Source organism: Microtus oregoni, unplaced genomic scaffold, assembly GCF_018167655.1.
Source record: "Microtus oregoni isolate MIOR12 unplaced genomic scaffold, Mior012 000046F_ref0000063, whole genome shotgun sequence".
Classification (NCBI taxonomy): domain Eukaryota; kingdom Metazoa; phylum Chordata; class Mammalia; order Rodentia; family Cricetidae; genus Microtus; species Microtus oregoni.
This window is the reverse complement of record NW_024543220.1, coordinates 7,735,144-7,759,670: the sequence shown is the minus strand read 5'-3', so window position 1 is coordinate 7,759,670 and position 24,527 is coordinate 7,735,144. Positions and strand designations below refer to the sequence as shown.

The 24,527-nt window shown below is 39.2% G+C and overlaps 2 protein-coding genes across 4 annotated transcripts in view; both read right to left on the bottom strand.

Moving 5' to 3' along the window:
• The window catches only part of Cntnap2 (contactin associated protein 2), a 2,078,180-nt gene that overhangs the window by 637,088 nt on the left and 1,416,565 nt on the right, over positions 1-24,527 (bottom strand). The gene's annotated exons all lie outside the window — the stretch shown is intronic.
• On the bottom strand, positions 7,559-8,131 carry LOC121435605 (myosin regulatory light chain 12B-like). Of its 2 annotated transcripts, XM_041635061.1 has the most exons (2): positions 7,894-8,122; positions 7,559-7,731 (listed from the first exon to the last, which is right to left on the bottom strand). In XM_041635061.1, exons 1-2 carry the CDS (start codon positions 8,075-8,077, stop codon positions 7,559-7,561), a joined length of 357 nt encoding a protein of 118 aa, XP_041490995.1. In that variant the 5' UTR covers positions 8,078-8,122. The 2 variants fall into 2 exon arrangements, with proteins under 2 accessions (XP_041490995.1, XP_041490994.1); XM_041635060.1 differs by having other exon boundaries at positions 7,559-8,131.

The following is a 24,527-nucleotide window of genomic DNA, read 5'->3' as shown; positions in this document are numbered from 1 at the left end:
ACATATGGACGGAACCAGTGGATATTATAACATGCCTACATGACATGGAAGCAAGAACCCAGGATACAGCAGAAATGAGAGAAAGAGGGGTAGAGATGGGCAAAAGAAAAAAGGATTTTAGAAGAACTGCAAAATATTATTAAAATGAAGATGTACTTGTGTAGTAATATGGGCGGCGGGCCTGCTTTTCGTCCCGCCCGGCTCCTGCACAGCTAGCTTTACACCAGAAATAACAACACACAAACTGTATTCATTTAAACACTGCTTGGCCCTTTAGCTCCAGCCCTTACAGGCTGATTCTCACATCCCGATCAACCCATCTCTAATAATCTGTGAGCACCGGTCTTACCGGGAAAGGTTCAGCATGTCTAACCTGGCGACTTGCTTCATCGCGTGCGTCTGCCCAGGAGAGCAGAGCATGGCGTCCCTCTCTGAGGCGTCTGCCCCCGAGGGGAGCTCACTTCCTCTTCCTCCCAGTGTTCTGTTCTGTTTACTCCTCCCACCTATCTCTAACCAATGAGAGCCAAGCAGTTTCTTTTTATTTAACCAATGACCTTCCTCCATCATACTTGAGAAGTGGTTCAGTTGGTAAAGTGCTGGCCACATCTGCATGAGGACCTTAGTTTGATATCTAGAACCTAAGGAAAAAGACTGCAGGTGGTCTTATAAACTTGGAATCCCGACTTCTGGAATAAAGACACATGAGGATGTCTAGGGTTTTCCAGCTAGCCATTCTAGTCTAGCTGGTGAACTCCAGGTCAACCGAGAGACCCTGACTCAGAAATCTACTATCGATAGTTACACCTGAAGTTGACCTCTTGTTTCTATGTGCACACATGTACATGAACATATACACATGTCTGTGGACCATCCACATGCCCAGAAATGTTTGTTGGATGGAATTATTTTCTGTATAACTGGACACATGCTTGATACTTAAACCGAGTCATAGGCCTCACACAAGACTAGTAGATGTATCATCTGTATCTCTTACCCTGTGTAGTTTTGCTTTATAATTCTTTGTATTTCCAAAAATTTCCACAATATACATATAATACAAAGAATGTATTCTAAGGGAATAATTCAAAGATCTATTTATATGAATATAAGCAATTTATTTCTTGAAATGGAAGTGAAAATTTTTTGAAATATTCCCGAATAGAGGAATAGTTAAATATATTGGGCATCTATTTATATGAAAAAGCTTTTCATTTGTATCAAAATATGCATTTTCATAGAACAGTTACTACCATAAGGAAGTTATTACCATAATATTCAGTGAAGACCAGAATGAAAAACACCTTGTCTCCACTGTAACCATTGTAAGATGCTAATCTTACAATGCCAATGAGCACATAGGGCAAGCACAAACCTACTAAAAGACTTCTTTGGATATCACAAATAAATTTTCTATCTGTCAAGATTTTTCTCTCACATTCAAATCTTTACAAATAATTTGAAAGGGGTGATAATGATTTTCTAAGTTAGACATTATAACCATGTCTTACTCCCTTAAAAAATGGTTGCACAAAATGCATTAGTCTTTTTTTTTCTTGTGCTAGGATTGGAATCTAAGGGTGCATGTGTGAGTGTGTGTGTGCATGTGCATGCGTGTGTGTGTGTGTGTGTGTTTGTGTGTGTGTTAGGCAAGGACTACCACTGAACAAAGTCTTTTTCCCTTAATACAGTGGTTCTCAACCTTCATAATGATGTGACCTTTTAATACAGTTTCTTATGTTGTGATGCTTCTCCGCTCCACCACCATCATAAAATTATTTTTGGGCTACTTCATAACTGTAATTTTGCTGCTGTTATAAATTGTAATGTAAATATCTGTGTTTTCCAATGGTCTTAGGAGACCCCTATAAAGGGCTGCTTGGGGGTCAGATGACCCAGATTGAGAACTACTACCTTAATGAATAGGTTTTCACACACGTTCTCTTTATTTTTCTGCTTCCTGCATTTTTATATCTACAACCAAACCCAAGGTATTATCTCAATCACTTTTTTTTCAGTTATTGCTTCTGGAACTAACAGCATACTTCCTATTCTAACATTTTTTTGCTTGGTTTCTCCTGTGTGGCTGCTGTTTCCATCCGCAGTTCTGATGGTTCCATCTTTGTCTATTCCTTCCTTTCCAAGGCCTCCAATGTTCACACCAGGTCCCATTCATGAGTCTGATGTGTTAATGACTAAAAGTATTTCCTCTTACAAAACAAGGAGCTCTCAGAGGAACCCAAGGTCTCAGAGCTCTGGGAGCTTTATTTTATTTGGAAGCTCAGCTGTCATCCCTAAACAGAGTGCTTTATTTCTAACGTCATAATGCTCTTTAATAATCAGAGATAAATAAAGCTAAATTATAGTTTAGGTTTCTAAACTTCTTATTTCTTAGAATTCCAGATCATTGAAAACTGTTTCTTCTCTCTTACTTTTAAATCACCAGAAATGAGGCAAAGACCAAGCAGATTAAAAGTGAACAACTCTGTTACAGAATCCTGCAGTTCTCCTACACAGGCACTCTGTTGAGGGACTGCAGGATCAGCATTCACAGGGGCATTCTCACAGATTATCTCACAGAACAGTCAACATTAGACCAATCTCAAAGACATCTATTGAGGACAAAACACAGCGTTGCCACATTCCAGGTACTAGAGACAGTTATGTGAAAGGAAAGGGGTACAAGTCTGGTCTATTTGGAAATCATGGGAGGGTTCTAATATCTTGGTCTAACTTGGGTTTGAAATGTGAAGTCATACGTACCTGTCCTTCCTTTGTCTCCTATGGAACTGAGGTGGTATATGTCCTACATTTCCTACTCACTTAATCCAAGGCTGGAGCCCGCCCCGGTTACAGGTAGGTTGCACAGGGAGCATGGGCGACCTTGCCCCTAAGTCTCAGCTCTAATACTGCCATGCTTCCTTCTGCCCATAGGCTTAATGATAGTTTTTTTTTGTTGTTGGTTTTTTTTTTTTTTTTTTTTTTGCCAACTAGCTACTTTTAATGTTTCAAGCTCTAGAAAATGGATCTTCCCTTCGTCCTTTTTGCTTGTTCTGGGCCAGTCATTTCTACATAAACATACTGCCTGCAGGATTGATTCTTGCTGGTTTCCTACAGCTAAACTTAAAACCCTTTTCTAACCCAGGCCACCGGAGAGAAGCCTTTGTGTCTGTGGATGGAAGCTGATGAAAGGCAAGCCCAGCTAGCCTAGTATTCCATTCCTGGATATGATACTTAAGATGGCAATAATAATGCCCCATCTAGAGATTGTCATATTCTGACACACCATGCCTTTTTTCCAGGTCAAAGTCACCACAGTCACCTGATTCATTTTACCTAAGTAGAGGGTAGGCTGTGATTAATCACCAGACCTCCTCCCAAACTGTGTTTGAATCTGTGCTAAGGCCGGTTTGGATTTCACTGTATTTGTTTTATTTCTTTACAAATTTCTTTTAGGGTAAGTCTCAAGTCAACACTAATATGTACATTATCATTCCAGACATTGTCTTGGTGTTCAGGTTTAAGATAATTCTAAGGGCCGGGCGATGGTGGCGCACGCCTTTAATCCCAGCACTCGGGAGGCAGAGGCAGGCGGATCTCTGTGAGTTCGAGACCAGCCTGGTCTACAGAGCGAGTTCCAGGACAGGCTCCAAAGCCACAGAGAAACCCTGTCTCAAAAAAAAAAAAAAAAAAAAAAAAAAAAGATAATTCTAAGACCTTCTTTCTACTCACAATGAACATAGTATCTGTTGTCCAGAAGAAAGAAGAATCCTTTAAATATAACCTTTGGGAGAACACTTGAAAAACAAGTTAGAATACTTATATGACTTTGTTCTGTTAAAATTATTTGATCATATTATGTGATTTGCCAATTAACAAGATTATGATGAAGTATATTCACAGAATCATATTGAAAATAATTTTTATAACACATACTAATTAAACTTTTGCTAACAAAATTTCACTTTTGTGAATAATCATTTAAAAAGTTTGGGAAAGATTAAGTGTTATTTTCCCCTTGTGAATAACTGCATCTTAATTTTGAAAACAATGAGAATCTTTGTTTCTCCTCATAAACATGAAGAAAAAAGAAAATAAAAAATAATTTGAAAGCAAATGCTACACATTCTTTTTCTAGTGGAGACCTTATTATCATTTGTCAAAACATCATTTGCTAATTTTGAGTACCTGCACTTACAAGAGAAAAATAATTATAATAACGCACAGCCCCTGGTTTATTGCAGCAATCAAACCTTCAAAGCGTGAAATGTCACAAAAGGTAAGTTTCCTGGAGTCTCAGTGACTTTCCATGACATCCAGGCCTTCTGCAGATCAAATCACCAACAGATTGTTTGGGCCATTTCGACAATGGCCTCAAATTAATCATCATTAAAGAAATGCCATTTCAAAAACAATGGGAAGAAAAATCACAGAAAATAGGGTACATTTTTCTATTTTCCCATTTACCTTGTCATTCAGTCAACAGTACACAGACATTAAGTCCAATTCTATGCCTAGCACAAAAATAGTGTTTACGGAGTTTCACATGTTGAGTCTGAGTAGGTTATTGGTTTTTAAAAAGTCTGTCTCCAAATGGCACATTTTAACAAAGCCTGTTCAACCTCACCTGCTGTTTTCCATTTGAGGGTCTGTTCTCTATTCCTTCTCACACATTTTCTTTGAGTTCAGTGTGACAAGTTAGCATAACATACTCTCTCTGCTCCTGCCAGCTCTACCATGATTTGGGGGAGAAAATCAATAGGAAAAGCTCTGTTTTCCCACCAGGGTAGTTGAGATTCTCCTCTGGCCTGGTAGGACAGACCGGCTTGTGACACCCCATTCTTCTGATGGGTTGATTGTCATTGCGGCTGAATGCACAGAATCCTGGGACAGCCTCCCCTTTTTCTGTCTCTCTCATTCTCTGTCTCTTCCTCCCTTCCTCTCCCCTACCTTGAAAATGTTTCTAAATAATGATACAAGTCAACTCGTGGATTAATTTTCCTTAAAAAAAAAAAAACTGTATTTCACTGAAAAGCACCTCAATTGTCTCTTTTATAAAGATATTTCATCTTTTACATGCTTGTACTTCATGTGTCTGGACAGAAAGAACACCATGGGATAAGTAATCTCTTATCTTCTGCAGACTCTGATCTCTTCCATCTATTTTACCGGATGTTGGATTAAACAAATTGGTTAAAATATAATGTTTTACATCACTGGCATTGTGGCAAAGCCTAAGATAGACAACGTACAAAGCAGGAAGGGTTTGTTTGTGTTCATGATATATGAAGCTTAAACTCATTGTGAGGTGGCTTAATTTCTCTCTGAAGTCACAAGTATCAGTAGCAGCCTGTGGCAAAGGAGTGCTTACCTTATGACAAAAACCAAACCAGAGAGAAGGTAAAGCAAAGCAGCGTTTCCTGCACTAGGATGCCCCCAATTCCCTAACATATTTCTACTGGCCATAATTCTTAAAGAGTCTACCACTTCCCAATAGGTCTCAGGCTCTCAGACTTCCAATGCCTGGGCCTCTGGGGGACTTCAAGCTATGATGCACAGAAAACATGAAACACCCCTAGGAATAGAAATTAATTATAGTAGTAATTATTAATTCTAAATAAAAGGATGCTTTTTCCTTGAATGCCAATATTTTCACAAATGATTACACATCTGAAGATAAAACCCAGAAGAAAAAGAGGACTAGCCAACTTATATTTGTGGCATGTTTTACTTATTTCAATTTTTTTCTTGAGAAAGTTATATATATTATAGTAACTTCTTTCTAATTATTCTGTTGTCAACTGAGAATTGTTCGTAATTCATTATTTTTATTTGCTCAGCATTCTGCCTATATATTGCATTCCACAAATGTAAACAATGTATAAGTAAATCTTGCTTATTTTATGTGGATAAAATAATTTGCATAGAAAAAGTATTTGTTTAAAAATAAATTCTGGAAAATGACTGGTAGTAAATATTTAGAATAGAGGTGGGAAAATGTAATTAATTGAGTTGAATTCCAACAATTCTATAGGAAGAAAAGGAGGGCATACAACAGAATATTTTGATTTACTAATAAAACATATTAGTACTCTGATGCACAATGGTCCATATAATAAAAATGTAGACTTACTGTAGAACATCTTTGTTAAATTCTCAGTAACTCAAAAGTATTAATAAAAATTAGAAACATTTAATATCTATGTATAACCCTTTACTCCATTAAAAAAAATTCTTACTGGCTGACTGTCTAGAGCAGATAATGTATATAGAAGAAAGAACAAGACACAATTTGGTGGGGGCAGGGGGAGGGGCTAAGTCTACCAGATTCTACATTTCTTTCTTTTCAAAATTTTAATTTTACTTTATATATGTGAGTGCTTTGCTTGCATGTATTTCTATGCACCATGTGTCTAGTGTTCATTGGAGCCAGAAGAAGCCATCAGATTCCCTGGAACTGGCGTTAATGAATAAGAACCACCGTATGAATGCTGGAAATTGAACTCAGGACCCCTTTAAGAACTACAAGTGCTCTTAACCATTGAGCCATCTCTGCAGTCTTAAAGTCTGTATTTAATGCATGACCCTTTCTCTTTCCTTAGACTTTTATGCAACAGAATGAATCTCAGAGACAGAGACCTACTGCAAATTAGCTTAAGTAAAGATAAAATTTGTTGGTTCAGGTATATCAAAAGTAGAGTTTGAAGTAGGAGTAACTGATCAAAGACACAAAATAACCTGAAAGCTCAAATTACACAAAAATATTGATTTCAATTTTCCCTTTTCTTCCATTTCCTTTCTTCTTTCCTCTCTTCTACTATGCTTGTAAATTTTCATCCTGAAATGGGCTTCTTTCAAGTTAAGGCATTGAGAGTAGGAACAAGTGGTCCACCTAGGGTGATATCTCAGGTAGTAGTCATTCCTGGCTCCAGTTAAAGCCCCAGAAAGACTGGTTGGCTACTCCAAATTAGATAATGATCCATTAGTAATCTGTCTAGCTAGAAGAAAGACTATCCACACACTTGTCTGCAGTGTATATGGCAAAACCTCACAACATGGACTAGAAAATCCCTTTTGAGAGAACAGAGCCATTTCATACAAGGAAAAAATATAGGATAGACTCAAATGGAAAATGTATTTTATGTTAATTTTTATTAAGTAAGGAAAATCATATTCTATTCTATCATTGAATATTAACTATACTTGGAGTAAACTTAATATTGTTGCATTGGAATTGCTGAATTTCTTATTATTTGCACATTTTCCTCTAAATGAGTGATGACATCACAGTGAAGTCATTCATAAGATTCATTTCTTTTGGGGGGGGGGGCTTTCACATTGTTGATTTTTATTCGCATGGTATTTTCAACACAATTTACAGCATTGTCCCCATTTCCAGTCTGATTATACAAGTGCTAAATGACAGAAAAGTCTGAAATAAATACATTACAAAAGAGGCAAAGCTGTGAACTAAGTGTCATGCAGAAGGTCCTACAGGTGGTGGAAGGAGCTGAGAAGGAAGTAAGTAGGGTCACATGACAGGAGCTACCACTGGAGTTCTTCAGTCATCTTTGTCTTTTGCTCCATGCTTGAGGATGCCCATGAACTCCATGTAGTTGAAATTGCCCTTCTTGTCAATGGGGGCCTCCCTGTAGAGCTCATTCACTTCCTCATCTGTGAAGTGATCGCCCATGGTTGTCAGCAGCTCCCTCAGGTAATCCTCCTGGATGGTGCCTGTTGCTTCCTCATCAAAGCAGGCAAAGGCGTTTCTGATGAAATCTTCAGGATCTGTGCCATTCAACTTCTCTCCAAACATGGTGAGGAACATGGTGAAATTGATGGGGCCCAGGGCCTCATTCATCATGGCATCCAGGTAGGCGTCGGTGGGATTTTTGCCTAGAGAAGCCAGCATATCATGCAAGTCCTCCTTGTCGATGAGGCCATCCCAGTTCTGGTCGATCATGTTGAAGGCCTCTTTGAACTCTTGGATCTGGTACTGGTCAAACATGGCGAACACATTGGATGTTGCGCGCTGAGGGCGCTTCTTGGTGGTCTTGGTCTTCGCCTTTTTGCTCGACATGGTGGTGGTTTAAATCAGATCCGAGGACACACGCACCAGACGACCCGAACGGCTACTGCGACCGGCGGAGGGCTGCGGAGCGCCGATTCATTCTTTATTACATATTTCTAGGATGGTCCTAGGTTCCCGGAGGCGTGTGTGGATGTCAGAGGACAACTTTCAGGAGTTGGTTTGCTCTTTCTACTATGTAGGTTTTGGGGACTGAACTGAGGACATCAGGCTTAGAAATGAGTGCCATCACCTGCTGAGCTATCTCACCAGCACTTCATCTTACATTTTTTTAAAAAAAAAAAACATTTTTAATTGATTTTATTGAGCTATACATTTTTCTCTGCTCCCTTCCCTTTCTCTTCCTTCCCCTTTTACCCCCTCCTGAAGTCCCCATGCTCCCAATTTACTTCGGAGATCTTGTCTTTTTCTACTTTCCATGTAGATTAGATTTATGTATGTCTTTCTTATGGTCCTCATTGTTGTCTAGGTTCTCTGGGATTGTGAACTGTAGACTGGTTTTCTTTGCTAAATGTCTGAAAGCCACTTATGAAAACATATGATGTTTGTATTTCTGGGTCTGAGTTACCTCACTCAATATGATGTTTTCTAGATCCATCCACTTGCCTGCAAATCTCAAGATGTCATTATTTTTTCTGCTATGTAGTATTCCATTCTGTAAATGTACCACATTTTCCTTATCCATCCTTCATTCAAGGGGCATTTAAGTTATTTTGAGGTTCTGGCTATGACAAACAATGCTGCTATAAACATACTTGAGCATATGCCCTTGTGGTACCATTGAGCATCCTTTGGATATATACCCAAAAATGGTATTGCTGGGTCTTGAGGAAAGTTGATTTCTAATTTTCCGAGAAATCACCATACTGATATCCAAAGGGGCTGTACCAGTTTGGAGTCCCAACTCACATCCTTTCCAGCAGTGTTTTTGTTCTTGGCTATTCTTTCCAGTGTAACATGGAATGTCAGTTATTTTGATTTGCAGATCTCTTATAACAAGGATGTTGATCATTTCCTTAATGTCTTTCAGCCATTTTAGAGCTCTCTGTGTAGGTCTGTACCACAGTTTTTAAGTGAATTTGTTCTTTTGATGAACAGTTTCTTGAGCTCTTTGTATATTTTGGAAATCAGCCTTCTGTCTGATGTGGGGTTGGTGAAGATCTTTTCCCATTCTGTAGGCTGCTGTTTTGTCTTGTTGACCATGTTTTTTGCTTTATAGAAGTTTCTCAGTTTCAGGAGGTCCAATATATTAATTGTTTCTCTCAGTGTCTGTGCTACTAAGGTTATATTTAGGAAGTCTCTCCTGTGCCAATGCATTCAAGTGTACTCCCCTTTTTCTCTTCTATGAGGTTCAGTGTGGTTGGCTTTATGTTGAGGTCTTTGAAGAAATAAATTGAAGAGGACACCAGAAAATGGAAAGATCTCCCATGCTCTTGGGTAGGTAGAATTAACAGTAAAAATGGCAATATTACCAAAAGAAATCTATAGATTCAATGCAATGACCATCAAAATTCCAGCAAAATTCTTCACAGACCTCGAAAGAATAGTACTCAACTTCATATGGAAGGGCAAAAAAAACCCAGGATAGCTAAAACAATCCTGTACAGTAAAGGAACTTCTGGAGGCATCACAATCCCTGACTTCAAACTCTACTACAGAGCTACAATACTGAAAACAGCCTGGTATTGGCATAAAGACAGACAGGAGGACCAATGGAACCAAACTGAAGACCCAAATATCAATCCACACACCTATGAACACCCAATTTTTGACAAGGAAGCAAAAAATATAAAATGGAAAAAGAAAGCATATTCAACAAATGGTGCTAGTGTAACTGGATATCAACATGTAGTAGAATGAAAATAGACCCATATCTATCACCATGCACAAAACTCAAGTCCAAATTCAAGATCAGAGACCTCAATATCTTATGTTTTTGAGACACAGTTTCTTGCTAGACATCACTGATTTTCTAGCTGTCTACCCAGTGAGACACCTCCCCCAAGCACTCATCATCATGTGCTGGGGTTACAGGTCGATGATACCATGCCTGCCTTTTAAGGGAGATGCAGGGATTTAAGCTCAGGCCCTCATGCCTGCATCGCATGTACTTTATTCATGAAGCCATCTCCCTTGTCCCCAGAAAACTATTCTTACCTGATTTGAAACCATAGCATTTAACTCACTGGTGTACAGAAGGGCATACTGTCAGTGTAATTCAACCCCAACAGGTCTGTGGCCTTATTAAGTTATTAGAAAGAAATTGTCAAGCAAACTACAGAATATGATTTGTTTATATCTTCTATGTGTTTTAATGTTGTGATTCACTTCAGTCACCAAGTTGTAGGGTTCTGTGAACCATTTGTTCCCCATCTAAACCTCTGGGTTTTCACTGAGGACTGAGCAGAGAGGGGACAACCCTCAACTTTTAAAAAATTAATAAATAATCACACAGCACACTGTCTAGGTGCTCAGATGCACTTACTATGACCTTAGTTCCACGGAACCCAGAAGCTTTAGCCTTGAGAATTCATACTGTATTTAACCAGTGTCTGTACTCAGTGGTTCACTGAAATTTGTATTAACTTTATTTACTTTGAGTGCACGTGGATGGGCATGTGTAGCCTAGTATGATGTCAGAAGACAACTTGCAGATGTCAGTTTTCTCATTACATGATGCGGGTCCTAGGGATCACACTCCGTCATCAGACCCAGCAGTGGATGTCATTACCTCCTGTGCCATCTGCCTAGCCCACAATATAGAGAGGCACCAATATATATTTTATTAATCTGCTAACACTTTTTTCACTAAACCCTTTGTATTTATGTAGGCATTTCTGCACTTATATTTAGGGACAATGCCATTTTCTGAGTTTGATATCCCTCTGTGTTTCTCTAGAAAATAAATGAGACACATGTCATCCCTTTCTCTCTGTCAATCAGGGAATCCCAGTGGCAGTGGCCAAAGGGAAACCACAAAAGAATAGAAAAATATCAAGCAAGGTAAAACTGGGTATGTAGGCATATTCTTGGTTATAAGACTTGAAATGAAAAACTAGATATACAGTATGCAAATACGAGGCTGTTTCAGCACGAATAATAAGATGGCCACACAAAAGGGCCAGTTGGTCACTAGCGATATGAGGACCCTGCACAATGGAAGGTTGGACTGTGGCATCAAATGAAAGCTGTTGATCCTAATTGTGTATGGTGGTATAGTGTATGGTGCCATGAAAGCTGTTGATCCTCATTGTGTATGGTGGTATAGTGTATGGTGCCATGAAAGCTGCTGATCCTCATTGTGTATGGTGGTATAGTGTATGGTGCCATGAAAGCTGCTGATCCTCATTGTATATGGTGGTATAGTGTATGGTGCCATGAAAGCTGTTGATCCTCATTGTATATGGTGGTATAGTGTATGGTGCCATGAAAGCTGTTGATCCTAATTGTGTATGGTGGTATCGTATCTGGTGCCAAGTACCCACACAAATAATCCATAGCAAGACAGGGTTCTTGCTTTGGGGTTGAATGAGACAGATATTGAAAACCATGAGAAAATGTTAGAGACAACTCCTGAAGCTCAGGTATAAAAAGGGAAGGTTAAGGAAGTACAAAAACTCTGAGAGCAGTGCCCAGGTACAACTGGAAGTCACCCTGGCTACCCCACGGCTTCTACTCTTTCTCCTAAGACTAGCCAAGCCCCAAAACTTTAAGGGCTTGGGGAATTGTCAGTGAAATGAGCTATACAGGAGATTTTCAGGAAGTCAGAAATTTGCTAATTCCCTCTGGTTTGTCCTGAAGCCTGTTCTCACAGTCCTGCAAATGAAAACATTCTCCCAGACTGCACTTGGCTCCACGCTGCACTGTGTTGAGTACTGTGACATTTGACTGCCTCAAAACAGCCATGCCCCAGGGAATGTTGAAATCAGAAGGGCTCCACTTGCCCTTTTAGTAAATGCCTTCCTGACCCTCTTTCCGGGCTAGGGAACTTGCTGTGTGCGATAAGTCTTTAGAGTGGCACTAGGCCAACCTTCCAAGTGGCTGACACTGTTGATGGCTCTTCGTCTCTCCAGAGAAGAGAGTTGCTGTCTTCAGTCCTCTTAAGGCTGCCTCACGGCTTGCCTGCTGCCAGAATGCATGTCCACTAGGATGCTCTTCTTGTATCCACTGCCACCTTAGTCCCCAAAAAGAGAAGAAAGACAAGGCAAGCTCACTGTGTTCCTCTGATCATTTCACCTAACACTGAAACTTCCTCTTCCAAACAGCCCGCATTTCCAATTATAACTGCAGGGATAGAAGAAAGAGAAGGATGAGATGAATGTGAGAGGGTAAGGAGCAGCAGGGTGGATCTGCAAGGAGTTAGGGTGAGAAATTGGGGATAAATGTGATAAAAAAATTACCTTCTGTGCAAGTCTGCACCTTCTCAATATAGTGCTCTTACTTCAGTGTTCCCTGAGGGACAACATTGCCTGTGGTGCTGAAGATTTAAAGACCTATCTCTGGGACTCAGCTTGTCTCTAGTTAAGATCTTCCCTGGAGCTCGAGGTGGGTCTGTGGCTGGATCTGCAGACCCCTCTCAAAGCTCAGTGTCACCTCTGCTCTCCAGCAAGATTATAATGTCAGCGTCTCTATCAAAAATCTTCAGAGCTTTCCATAACTTCCTGAGTACACACATTTCTTTGGTGTTCATTGATGGTCGTCCAGTCTAATTCCAAGCCATTCTGTCTGCTATTGTTTTGTACTACTAGTTAGATGTGTTCCTTTCCATCTATGTTCTTTGAAGCTTCGCTTATATACACCTATTGGCTACAATGACGGCACAGTGTGGTAGTGTGGGAAATAAACAGGGCATGGAACTCTAATCATCATCTACTCAGTAAATCCACCCCAAAAGTAAATCTTGTATGTTACTTTACTCTAATTGTTCTTATTGTGAGAGCATGCTACCAGGCTGGGACTGAGCCTGTCTTTGACTTACATGGTTTTATACTTAGTAGCATTCCACATAGCTTCCCACTTTCCATGCACTTGCCTGCAGTGTGTGCTATCTGTTCTACTGCTGGAAAAAAAATCTGGTTATGTTGAATTCACTTGACCCCATTACTTCCCTGGTTTGTGAATATGACCATATCCTTTATGGGTTAATTAAAATATTTTCTTTTTAAAAATAATTTTATCTCTGTGTGTTTATGCGTGTGCACATTTCACATGCAATTATCTGCAGAAAACAGAAAACAGGATGTGGTGGATCCCCTGGAGATGGAGTTCAGGGTGATTGTGAACTGCCCTGGTGCTGCAGGAGCTCCTTCCACTCCTTCAGCCAATAGCCACTGAGATACCAGCCCACTGGGGCATGGTCCCCTATATGGGTGATGAGATCTGAACTTGGGTCTTCTAGAAAAGCAGCAAGTACATTTAAATTTTGAGTCATATCCCCAGTCCCCCAAAGGTTTCAGGAAGGGCCTGGAGTGGAAAATCTTTGATCTCAACTGACTGTTTAAAGATCAAATTATGCAAAGGAGAGAAATCATGTCAGTTTTGCACGAATTCACAAAGCTCCCCATATGTGTTTTCGGAGACTAGATATTTGTCATTATCTATCATTTCGGATCACTTTACTATCAAGGCATTAACATTCTTATGTTAGTGTTTTCCAAGCAGCTTGAAGTTTATTGATTTTCTATATTGCCAGATGATTAATTTTATTCTAGGAATCTAGTGAAAATTAATCTAAGCTGTATAGCATAATGCCAGCAGCTGGAACCCATAATGCAATCTCCTTTGGTTTGCTAGTTACCTTTGTTGAATAACCACAGAAGAAAATTACCACCATCAAAAGCATAGTGTAAAGATCCTTAGCTTATTACCCTTTGCAATTCTGTCAGTGAAGTTTGTTAACAGATGTAAATGCAGACAACCACAGGGTTAGCTTGGTGTTTGTTCTGGTTAGTTTCTGTCAACTTTACACAAGTAAGAACTATTTAAGAGAGATCTTAATTGAGACAATGACTCCATGAGAGACATTAGCTCCATTGGCCTGTAGGTAAGTTTTTAAGGGTATATTCTTCATTACTGATGGGTGTGGGTAAGACCAGCCTAGTATGGGTTCTGATTGTATAAGAAAGCAGGCCAAGAAAGTCCGGAGGAATGAACAAGACAGCAAGCTACACTCCTCCATTGTCTCTGCTTCAGTTTACATCTCTAGCTTCTTAACTTGATTGAGTTCTTGCCCTCAACTTCTTTTGGTGATAGACTGTGATATGGAAGTATATGCAAAATAAACTTTTTACTCCTCAAGTTGCTTTTGGTCATGGTGTTTTATCACAGCAGCAGAAACGTTAACTGAAACAGTTTTGCTTCTTCTGATAGGCTATGGGTCTAGGAGACATCACTTAGGTGGCTTGGCCCCAAACAGAAAGAATATGAAAATCAGCCAAAATTATTTACTAAATTCATTCAAAATTCTGTGCTCCACAACTCAGGCACAAATTGTTACTTTTCCTCATGTCTAAACAGTTTATATCCAATTATTCCTCGTTTTTGCATAACATAGCTTCTCGTACTATGAATGGCAGAAAGTATGTGAACATATTAAGGCTAAAAGCAGGAAAATGTTGACGTTAGTTGCCATGTCAATCATCCAAACATGACATTTGAAACAGAAAATCATCTCTAATTTCTTGGACATTAAATGTGACCAATCACAAAGTCTGTGTGAAAACTTGAAAACATGTAGTTAATATATAATACCTATAGGCATGATTGAAGCCCAGGCTTCAATCTACAAAACTCTGGATCAAACAAAGCAAATGAAAGAAAAACTGGATCTCAGCCTGGTGCTTGGATGTGGATCTCTGCATCTGCTTCCATCAGTTACTGGATGAAGGTGCTGCTATGACAGTTAGGGCAATAATCAATCTGATTACAGGGGAAGGCCAATCAGGCTACCTCTCCACTATTGCTAAGTGTCTTAGTTGGGGTCATCCTTGTGGATTCCTGGGAATTTAGCTAGCACCAGATTTCTCCATAATCCTATAATGGCTCCCTCTATCAAGATATCTTTCATTGCTTTCCCACTCGTCCCTCCACCAACTTGACCATCCCATTCCCTCTGTTCTCATCTCCTATCCTCTCCCGTTTACTGCCTTCCACTCCCAGTTTAACCAGGAGATCTCATCTGTTTCCCTTTCCACGGTTATCCAGACTGAGCTCTGGGAGTTCAGTGGAAAAGAGGGATGAGAGATTTTTTATAAGCAAGGGGATGTCAAGATTATGACAGGGAAATCCACAGAGACAGCTAACCAGAGCTCATGGGAACTCAAGGACTCTAGATCTAGAGCTGGGGAGCCTGAATGGGACTAAACTAGGCCCTCTGCATGTGGGTGACAGTTGTGTAGCTTGGTCTGTCTGAGGGGCCCCTGGCAGTGGACCAGAGCTATCCATGGTTAATGAGCTGGCTTTTTAGAGCTTTACTCAAACTTTGATGCAGGGGGGAAGGGCTTGGTTCTGCCTCAACTTAATGTACTAGGTTTTGTTGACTCCCCATGGTAGATCTTAACCTTTTGGAGGAGTGGATAGGAATTGGTTGGTGGGGGGAGGTAGGGAATCATGAAGAGGGGAGGCAAGTGGAAACTGTGGTTGATACGTAAAGTGAAGAAAAAAAAATTAAAGAAAAAAAACAATGAAAGAGACAAAACAGGAAGGTTCATTTAGGTGTTTTTCTTACTGAAGCCAAACCTGATGAGACTAGAGGGTGACACAAGCTGTCAGGCAACACACATCAATTGTGATGGCTTGTGTGTGTGCCATGGGACTGTGTTGCAAGCATATTTGAAAAGGCAGAATGTGATAGGGATGGGGAAGGAAAGACTTTGCAACTTTATTTGATTCAACATCTTTCCCTTGGAAAGACCAGAAGATGAGAGCAATGGAGAAGAACAGAGAGATAAAGAAGGGAGGGAGGGAGGGAGGGAGGGAGGGAGAGAGGGAGAGAGAGAAAGAGAGAGAGAGAGAGAGAGAGAGAGAGAGAGAGAGAGAAGAGCATGGTAGGTAGAGAGAGCCCAGTAAAGAACCCTTGTAAACTTGTTAATCAGACCTTTTGATGGTAGTTCCTGGCAGAAAGATAATGAATCAGTCTGTGTGGGCCCTTCTGGCTCGCTATACTTAGTCAATCTAGGGTGTTTATCACAAGCAAATGAGAAATTTAATTGGTTTGTGGGATATGGCCCATTAGAAAGTATTAGGCCAGCTATAGAATTACCAAGGAACCAAAGGGAGTTATTTCACACCAAGCAGCTCCCCTGTGGAAGTGGTGCACTGCATACATCACTTCCAGGCTTCAGACATTACATCTGGGAGAGCCCAGTACAACAAAGGAGGACTTGAGGTGTTGTGTATTAAATTCAGATGTCTCTGTACCCGGCTTTTATTGTTACTGGCATCTTTCCAATCATCAGTAAACTTTGATTTTTGGTAAGATTTTTGAATCTTGGGAACCTGACTTGTCAGTCTGGTTCTTTGTATTTGATCATAGTCTTAAAAAATAAAGAAATTTTAAATGACTGAAAGACATTTTTATAGATAGCAGATGAATTTGGCCGAAAGTAAATTAAAGAATACCTTATGTGCTCAAGGGTCTTATCATGTAAGTGCTTCATTCATGGTGTGCCAACAGAGGCCATAAGAAGGTGTCAGATCCCCTGAACTGAAGTTACCTGAAGTTGTTAGCTGCCATGTAGGTGCTGGGAACCAAACCTGGGTCTTCTACCAAAGCAGCAAATGCTCTCTAGCATTAAGCCCTCTTCCCAGTCCAATAGTGAACATAGATTTTATATTTCTTTCCCAGTGGTAGGCTATAACTATTATATGAAGCAGTAACTCCCTTATTGTATTTAAAATGTCTAAATTTTCATAGCAAAGCTATACTTTGAGGAACTGTCTCATGACAATCAAACTCCTTTGAGGATTCTAGACAAGCAGGCCATAGGAATGGGGGGGGGGCAGATTTAAAGTGGATCACTACACTTACATTGTGTATAATACCTTATACAAAAGTAACTTTATGTCTATCAGGGACAAGCAGGCTGTGATCACAGATCTCTGGTACATTCTCCTGATGCAAAAGTTTGTGTATGGAAGATCAAACTGTCCTTAGAACTGCAAGTGACTAGAAACTCAGCAAGAAACTAGTAATTGCTTAGTTTTTTTTATAGCCTCATGGATATTTAACATATGAAAAGCTACACTTGAAGTAATACACAATAGCTGATTTCCTTGAAGAATTTTCTCTTTGAAAAGTAAGAACCCATTTTTTGAAAGAAATCTCAGGGTGAAAACAACCCTGTTGTCTACAGCAATGGTAAGCACATCCATGTCCATGAGAAGTGAGGTACTTAGCTGAGGAGAAAACTCAGCCATAAAGCCTTTGCTAGCTTGTGTAAGGCTCACAGTTAGATCCCCACTGCTGTCAAACAAGTTGGAAAGTGTGGAAGTAAATGATTAAATTAACTCGTGAAATCCAAGTGCAGGGATTTTTGTTCTTCCAGTTTCCCTACTTCAACTGTACAAATGCAGGAACCCCAGATGGGATCAGGTCAAGAGGCACTGGGGGCAGCTTCCCGGAGAGCTGGCAAGTGACACACTCCTGTGGGTTTCTCTGAGCACAGGGTATAAAGGAATGTTAGTGATTATCTTAGGAAAGATCTGTTTTCAGTGAGAGAAGTAAAGTAGTTCTCAGATGACTTTCCAGGAGAAAGGCTTCCAGCAGATGCTGGCAGAATTGCATCTCCTCATCACATTTGTATGGTAACTTTGTCCCAGCCCTGTCCTCAGATTGTCTGCTCCTATAGTAGGCCGTTCACAAAGCCTATGTAGAAGAATTGTCTTCTTGTATGCGTTGAATTAATTTTAATTTTATTTTGTAAGATTCTAAGAGGCCTGGTGGTGGTGGTGCACATCTTTAATCCCAGCACTCGGGAAGCAGAGGCAGGTGGATCTCTGTGAGTTCAAGGACAACCTGGTCTACAAGAGCTAGTTCTGCGACAGGCTCTAAAGTTACAGAAAAACCCTGTCTCAAAAAACAAAATAAAACAAAACAAACAAACAAACAAACAAAAAGATTCTAAGAGACTGTGAAATATGCACATATGAATTTTGTTTTTTTAATTTAATATTTCCATTTCATAATTATTTTAAGCTAAAATGTCATGTTTTATTTTTAATAGACATTTTTCTTACAATATATTCTGATTATGGTTTTCCTCCCCCAACTCTATCTGGATCCTCCCAGACTTCCCTTAATCCCAAATCCACACCTTTTCTTTCTTTCTCTCATACAAACAGGCATTTAAAATAACTAATAATAATAATGATAATTTAAAATAAATACAAACAAACCTTTTTATAAAGTGTTAAGCATACACTGCAAGACTATCTAGTTAAAACATTGGCCACATTACATCAATACAACTTACTTGCATCTATTTCTTAAAAGAATAGTTGCATTTACCACATGGTAATAAGGTGATCTTTGTTGTTTAAAGCTTTTATGTGCCTAAATTTGGCCCTTGGTTAATCATCTGCAGTTGTTAAAATCCAGGCTCAGAGTTTTCTTTCTGAAGTTCTGAGAAAACAACTGTAAGATACATCTGGAAACACAAGAGCCAGTCAGACAATAAGAATATATAAGGAATAAATATTTTAAAGTTTATTAAATTAGAGAGAAATTAAGACAAGGAGGCATTGCTGTATTGTGCTAATATCCAGTTGGCCTTCCTTTCTGTTACATGAGGGAGCATAACAAACAAGGTAAAGACCAAGCCTACAAATCTATAAATGAGTTCTAGTAGGCAGACTACACATCACACAGGACTGGAAAGACTGGGAGGAGTTTCTAGGAAGGTCCCTCTGTTTTTGGAACTTTTCCATTAAATATTGAACTACAACTTCCTCACTAGGAAACTATTTTGATGGCATCTTTAAAGAACTAACTTTTCCCCAAATAACCACTCTTAAATACTGCCAAATAAGGAGGAAAGAAGAAAACAGAGAAATAGAGAAACTCTTTAAAAGGCAGGTAAGCAAAAAAGCTGGTCTGCAAAAAGGCGTGGTGTGCAAAGACAGGGGATTGGTGACCAGCTGGTCCAATGCTAATGTCTTAATTACAAATTATCTGTTAGATTTCAGGGGTTGGGTTAAGTCCTAGCCATCTCCTTTCTTATATGTGTTCATATAATTGAGGTTGTATTATTCCAACAATCTCAAAACTAGTGTGTTCTATGGTTATTCAACCAAAATGTTTAATAATTATTTGAGTCACAACTATCTGGCCACTTAGATAACAGTCTTCCTCCATGCTTAACATAGGCTCTCATTTGCATCTCGTATGTTTCTGACTACTGGCTAATTCTGACAGACTCACTAAAGTGTTAACAGCAAAGAAATCCAAAATCCACTCAATATTTTTGTTTACGTAGTTGGAAGTAAATGCCCTGCTAAGGAATTTGCCCAGAGAACCAGTGGGAAGGGTGTTGCCAGGCTGAGCTGGTAAAGCAGGTTTCTTGAGGGGAGAAAACAATGACTAGGAGAATGCAGCTCAAAAAACACAAGGATGAGCTAAAGATATCTTTCGGACCTGAGCTCGTTTGGCAACATCTGACCATCTTCAAAGGTTGAGAGATCCTGTTCTCATGAATCCTTTCCTCCCAAACACATTATCCCATGGAAAAGATGCTGAAATCACATGATCCTGTAAGGTCATGAGAGAGAAGGGGAAGAGGAAAGGAGGGAGGCAGTGGCGGGGGGGTCGCCATAGATTCATAGATTAAGGTGTTGCTGATATGCTCAGCTTTAATCAGTTGAGAGTCTGGCTTCTGGCTCTATCACTGACATCATTATTTCTTGAGAAGATTCATGAGTCCTTTGAACTTCAAATTGGTTATTAGCAAATTGAGGGAGAAACAGGAAATTAATGACTGTATCATGGATTGAAAAGATTCTTTTCCCTTAAGAATTCATTCATAAAAATCCAAGAAGCAAACACCTGTTGCTCACAGGTTTTGGAATTTAATTGAGAGCTGATGGAAATGTTTGACTAGTTTGCTTCTTTCCTTTAGAGTTGTGTCACGGCTTGTGCGTCTATGTGTCTGTGCATACATGTAAGCACCTTGTAAATAATGTAACAAATAGAAGAAGAAAAATTATTGAATAGGAAAACAACTCCACAGAATGTAAGCACCAAATATGATCAAATAAGACCTGTGTGCAGATTGCAGATGTTGCTTATCTAGAATTTTATGCTTCCTAAAAACATTGTGGGTTAGAATTAAAAATCCAAGTTACTTTTGGCAACATAAGATTATATTTCTAACCACAAAGGAAATATTTTCATTGATTTATTTTTATATAAATATCTACACTATTGGGGAAATGAAATTAGAGTGAAATCTTATAAGGTGTATAATACTTATAAGCTTAAAAATCAATTTTCACCTTTATGTGGTATTCCCCTCTGTATGCTGTGAATATCATTGATTAATAAAGGAACTACTGGGGGCCGATAGCCGAACTATAGGGGAACAGAGCTAGATCGGAAAGACTAAATGTAAAGCTGGTAGAAAGGATGAGAGTTAGATAGAAGCCATGTAGCCCCAGATGGAACTTTAGCCTTGGAGATACACAGATTAATAAAAATGGGTTAAATTAATATGTAAGAGTTAGCCAATAAGAAGCTAGAGCTAATGGACCAAGCAGTGAGTTAATTAATACAGTTTCTGTGGGATTATTTTGGGGCTAAGCGGCCAGGAACTAACAAGTGGTCCCTCCTTGCAACATTACCTTGCCCATTTTCTTTGGCTCTTTGTTTTGTCCTATTTTAATTTGTTTGTTTATGTTTTATCTTATTATTCTTTAGATATTTGTTGTAAGGAGAGACAGAGGGGGTATATATGGATGGGAATAGAAATTAAGGAGGAAATAGGAGAAGTAGGGGAACTGTGATCAGAAGATATTTATGAAAAAAAATCTCTTTTCAATTAAATAAAAATGCATTTATGATGTTACATAGCATATTGGAAAATGGAGGAAAAGGAAATCAACATCAAAAATGAAAAATGTTAAAGACCTAATGATACTAAGGTGAAAATTTATATTTGGAGAAGGATAATATATTAAAGTAAAGGATAGATATAAGCTAGGAGAACATATTAGTAACACACAGGGCACATATTTGATATAGCTTGTACATAAAAAGACACAATCAGTGAGGCAAATGTACAAAATAGAAAATAGAAATAAAAATGACTGCTATAAAAACTGATACTAGACGGGTGGTACTGTCATATTCCTTTAATCCCAGCACTGAGGACTCATAGGTTCGAAAATCTTTGTGGGTTCAAGGCCAGCCTGATCTACAGAGCAAGTTCCAGGACAGGCTCCAAAGCTTCACAGAAAAACCGTGTCTCAAAAACCAAAATGAAACAAAACAAAACAAACCCTGATACATAACAGCTAACCATCTTTTCAGTAGTTAAGAAACTCTTGGTTCTTTGTGCATCAGATGGGTATTTTAAAAATTGATATATCCAGCATTGGTAATATTTATGGAAAACCATCACAAACCACAGTTGGCAGAAGTGAGCATTGCATAATCTTGGGAACATACTTCAACATGTAGCCACATGTACATATCTGGTCATCTACCCAATTCAAGTAAAGGAGCAGACCTGGAGAGATATGTGAGGCCATGTCATCTAGTATCTCTACAAACAGTAAATGCTTAAATACACTGCCATGATCTAAGTCATCTGTACCTATATTGGTTATGGTACATGTAAAAAATAGTAAATAAATACGCATGTGCTAACTTGATGAAATATTTGAAGAGTTGGAGGACAAACATTGTATGTGTGTGTGTCTAGGTTCCACGAAATGCCTTATCCCAATAAATGATGTATGGGTTAGCAAGGTGTCTCAGGACGTATAGATGACTGCTAGGAAACGTGAGGACCTGAGTTCAGGCCCTGGGACACACATGGCAGAGGGCACTGTTGTCTTCAAGCAAAGGACAGATGTGGCATTGATTTGAGTGACTGCAATACAGAATATGATTTCTTTTTAGACTCCTTTTTTGAGTGGCAGGAGTCATATGAAAATCAAATTAGAATATAAAAGGAACTTTCTGTCTTTGGAACAATGAAAACCTATAATCTAAATAGGGTGTCAGGCAAGATTATATCCAAAAAGAGTTTTTCTGCTGATAGTAATAATAGTAACTTAGAAAAACCTTCCACTTCCAGATACATCTTTTTTAATATTGAAGGAATTTTGTGTTATTCAAGACAATGTTTCTTCTTGGAAATTGGCTATGGGAGCTAGAGAGGCTCAAGCGGTAAGGTGCTTACAGTGTAGACATTAAGACTTGAATTTTGGTCCCTAGCATTTACTTACAAAGCTGGCCCAACAATGCATGCTTATAACCACAACATTGGGGGAGACAGAGCCACAAAGATCTCTGAGACTTGCTAGGCACCCATATAGCACTATAGGTGAGCTCCATGTTCTGTGAGATACTTTATCTTCAAAACATGGCATGAGTAAGCAAGGTGACCCAGCAGATAAAGGTACCTGTTGTCAAACATGAGAAAAACATACACACATGCACTCACTTGCACAAACACACTAAACAAAAATATACTTTTTAAAACAATAAATATAGTAGCTTAGGGGTGTGACCTCCTTTATTTGTCCGTGCTCCAGTGGAAGGTCCCACACTCATGCACATATATGGAGGCACATATAATTTGGCATCTATATGTATACACACGTGCACAGGCACTCCCCAATATTGGACTGTGTATGTGTGTATGAGTGCACACACACATACATATGCATACACAAAGTTGTTCTTAGAATCACATTTTAATATTTGTTTCTAATGATGTTCCATTCACTCACTGTTCTAATTGGAGACCATGGTATACTCTAGTATTGTGGCAAACAACAACTATCTCCATTGTTGCTATGAAAGAGTATGGTTGCTGTACAGTGACACGTGACTTTCCATGTGACTAGTCCTGGTATATAACTAGAATCAATGGTCCTTGGGTATTAGCTATCATATTGCTCTTAAACCATGCATGTGTCAAATAACAGTTCAGTAAGTCTTGCTACAATTCCATTATTGAAAAAAACATTTTAGCAACAGGAAAAATGAAATCTACTCTCTAAAAATGTATTCGTTTAGCCGGGCAGTGGTGGCACACGCCTTTAATCCCAGCACTCAGGAGGCAGAGGCATGTGGGTCTCTGCGAGTTTGAGGCTAGCCTGGCCTACAAGAGCTAGCTCAAGGACAGGATCCAAAAGCTCCAGAGAAACCCTGACTCAAAAACAAAACAAAAAAGCAAAAAAAAAAAAAAAAAGATGTATTAGTTTGCATGACAGAAATTTCCCAATGAATTCTCTATGTTTAGATAGGCTTTTTATTAAAGTTCAATGTTTTAGAACTAACAGGAAGCATACATATATCTGAAAACTATATTTCAAAACAAAACAAAAAACTTTTTTTAAGATAGAAATCATACTCAGAGATTGGAATTTGCTTCTGGGTATCATTTTCATGAAATTAATATTGTCCCAAGAAACAAGACAGTTTCAGAGGCTATCCTTACTTAGCTGTCCCCAAAAGAGCTGGGGTGTCACAAAACACATGTGCAGGAGAACGGCTCTAAACTATCTACAATTTTTCCCTCGAAAACAAGCATCATAAATTCAATCAGATTTATTCCCTTGCCTCTCTTTCCATGCTTACATAGACTACATTCCTGCCAGGTCTGGATTACAGTGTTCAGAGACAAATGAAAATGTGAGGTCCCTTGTTGGGGAAAAAGGGTGGGAGGATTTGACGAGCCAGCTGTCCAAGAAGACTGCCGAGAAAGAGCTTGCTTTGGACATGCCAAGGCCTTTATACTCACAGGAGCTGTGGTTACCTGCTCAAGATCTCCATAAATCCATGCCAATATATACCACAGTGTGGATGCCTGGATGGCATCGTGAGCACCCACACCTACTTAAGAGCTATTGGAAGTTGATGGCTACTTAGGAAGGATAGTATTCTCTAGGAGTGTGGCCTCTCATGTGTCCTTGCTTCAGTGGGTGGTCCCACACTGCTGTACAATGTGGAAGCACATATATTTTGACTCATGTGATTTTTAAAGAAAGCAAAAAAGAAGAGACCTTAAATTGTAGAGTATTATTTTAAGGTGTGTTACTTTTGTTTATGCTCTGGAACGTTTGTTTAATGCTACAAAGATGTGTTTGATTAAATAAAATTTACCTGCAGTCAGGAGTTGCTTCAGTAACTAGCAGACAGGAAGTTGTAGGGAGGAGCCAGGTGGCAAAGGGTTTTTAAGGAGGGGCTAGGAGAAGCAGGGGAGCTTTTTAGGAG

Coding starts and splice junctions, on each gene's coding strand:
- LOC121435605 (XM_041635060.1), bottom strand. CDS start 8,077: ATGTCGAGCAAAAAGGCGAAGACCAAGACCACCAAGAAGCGCCCTCAG.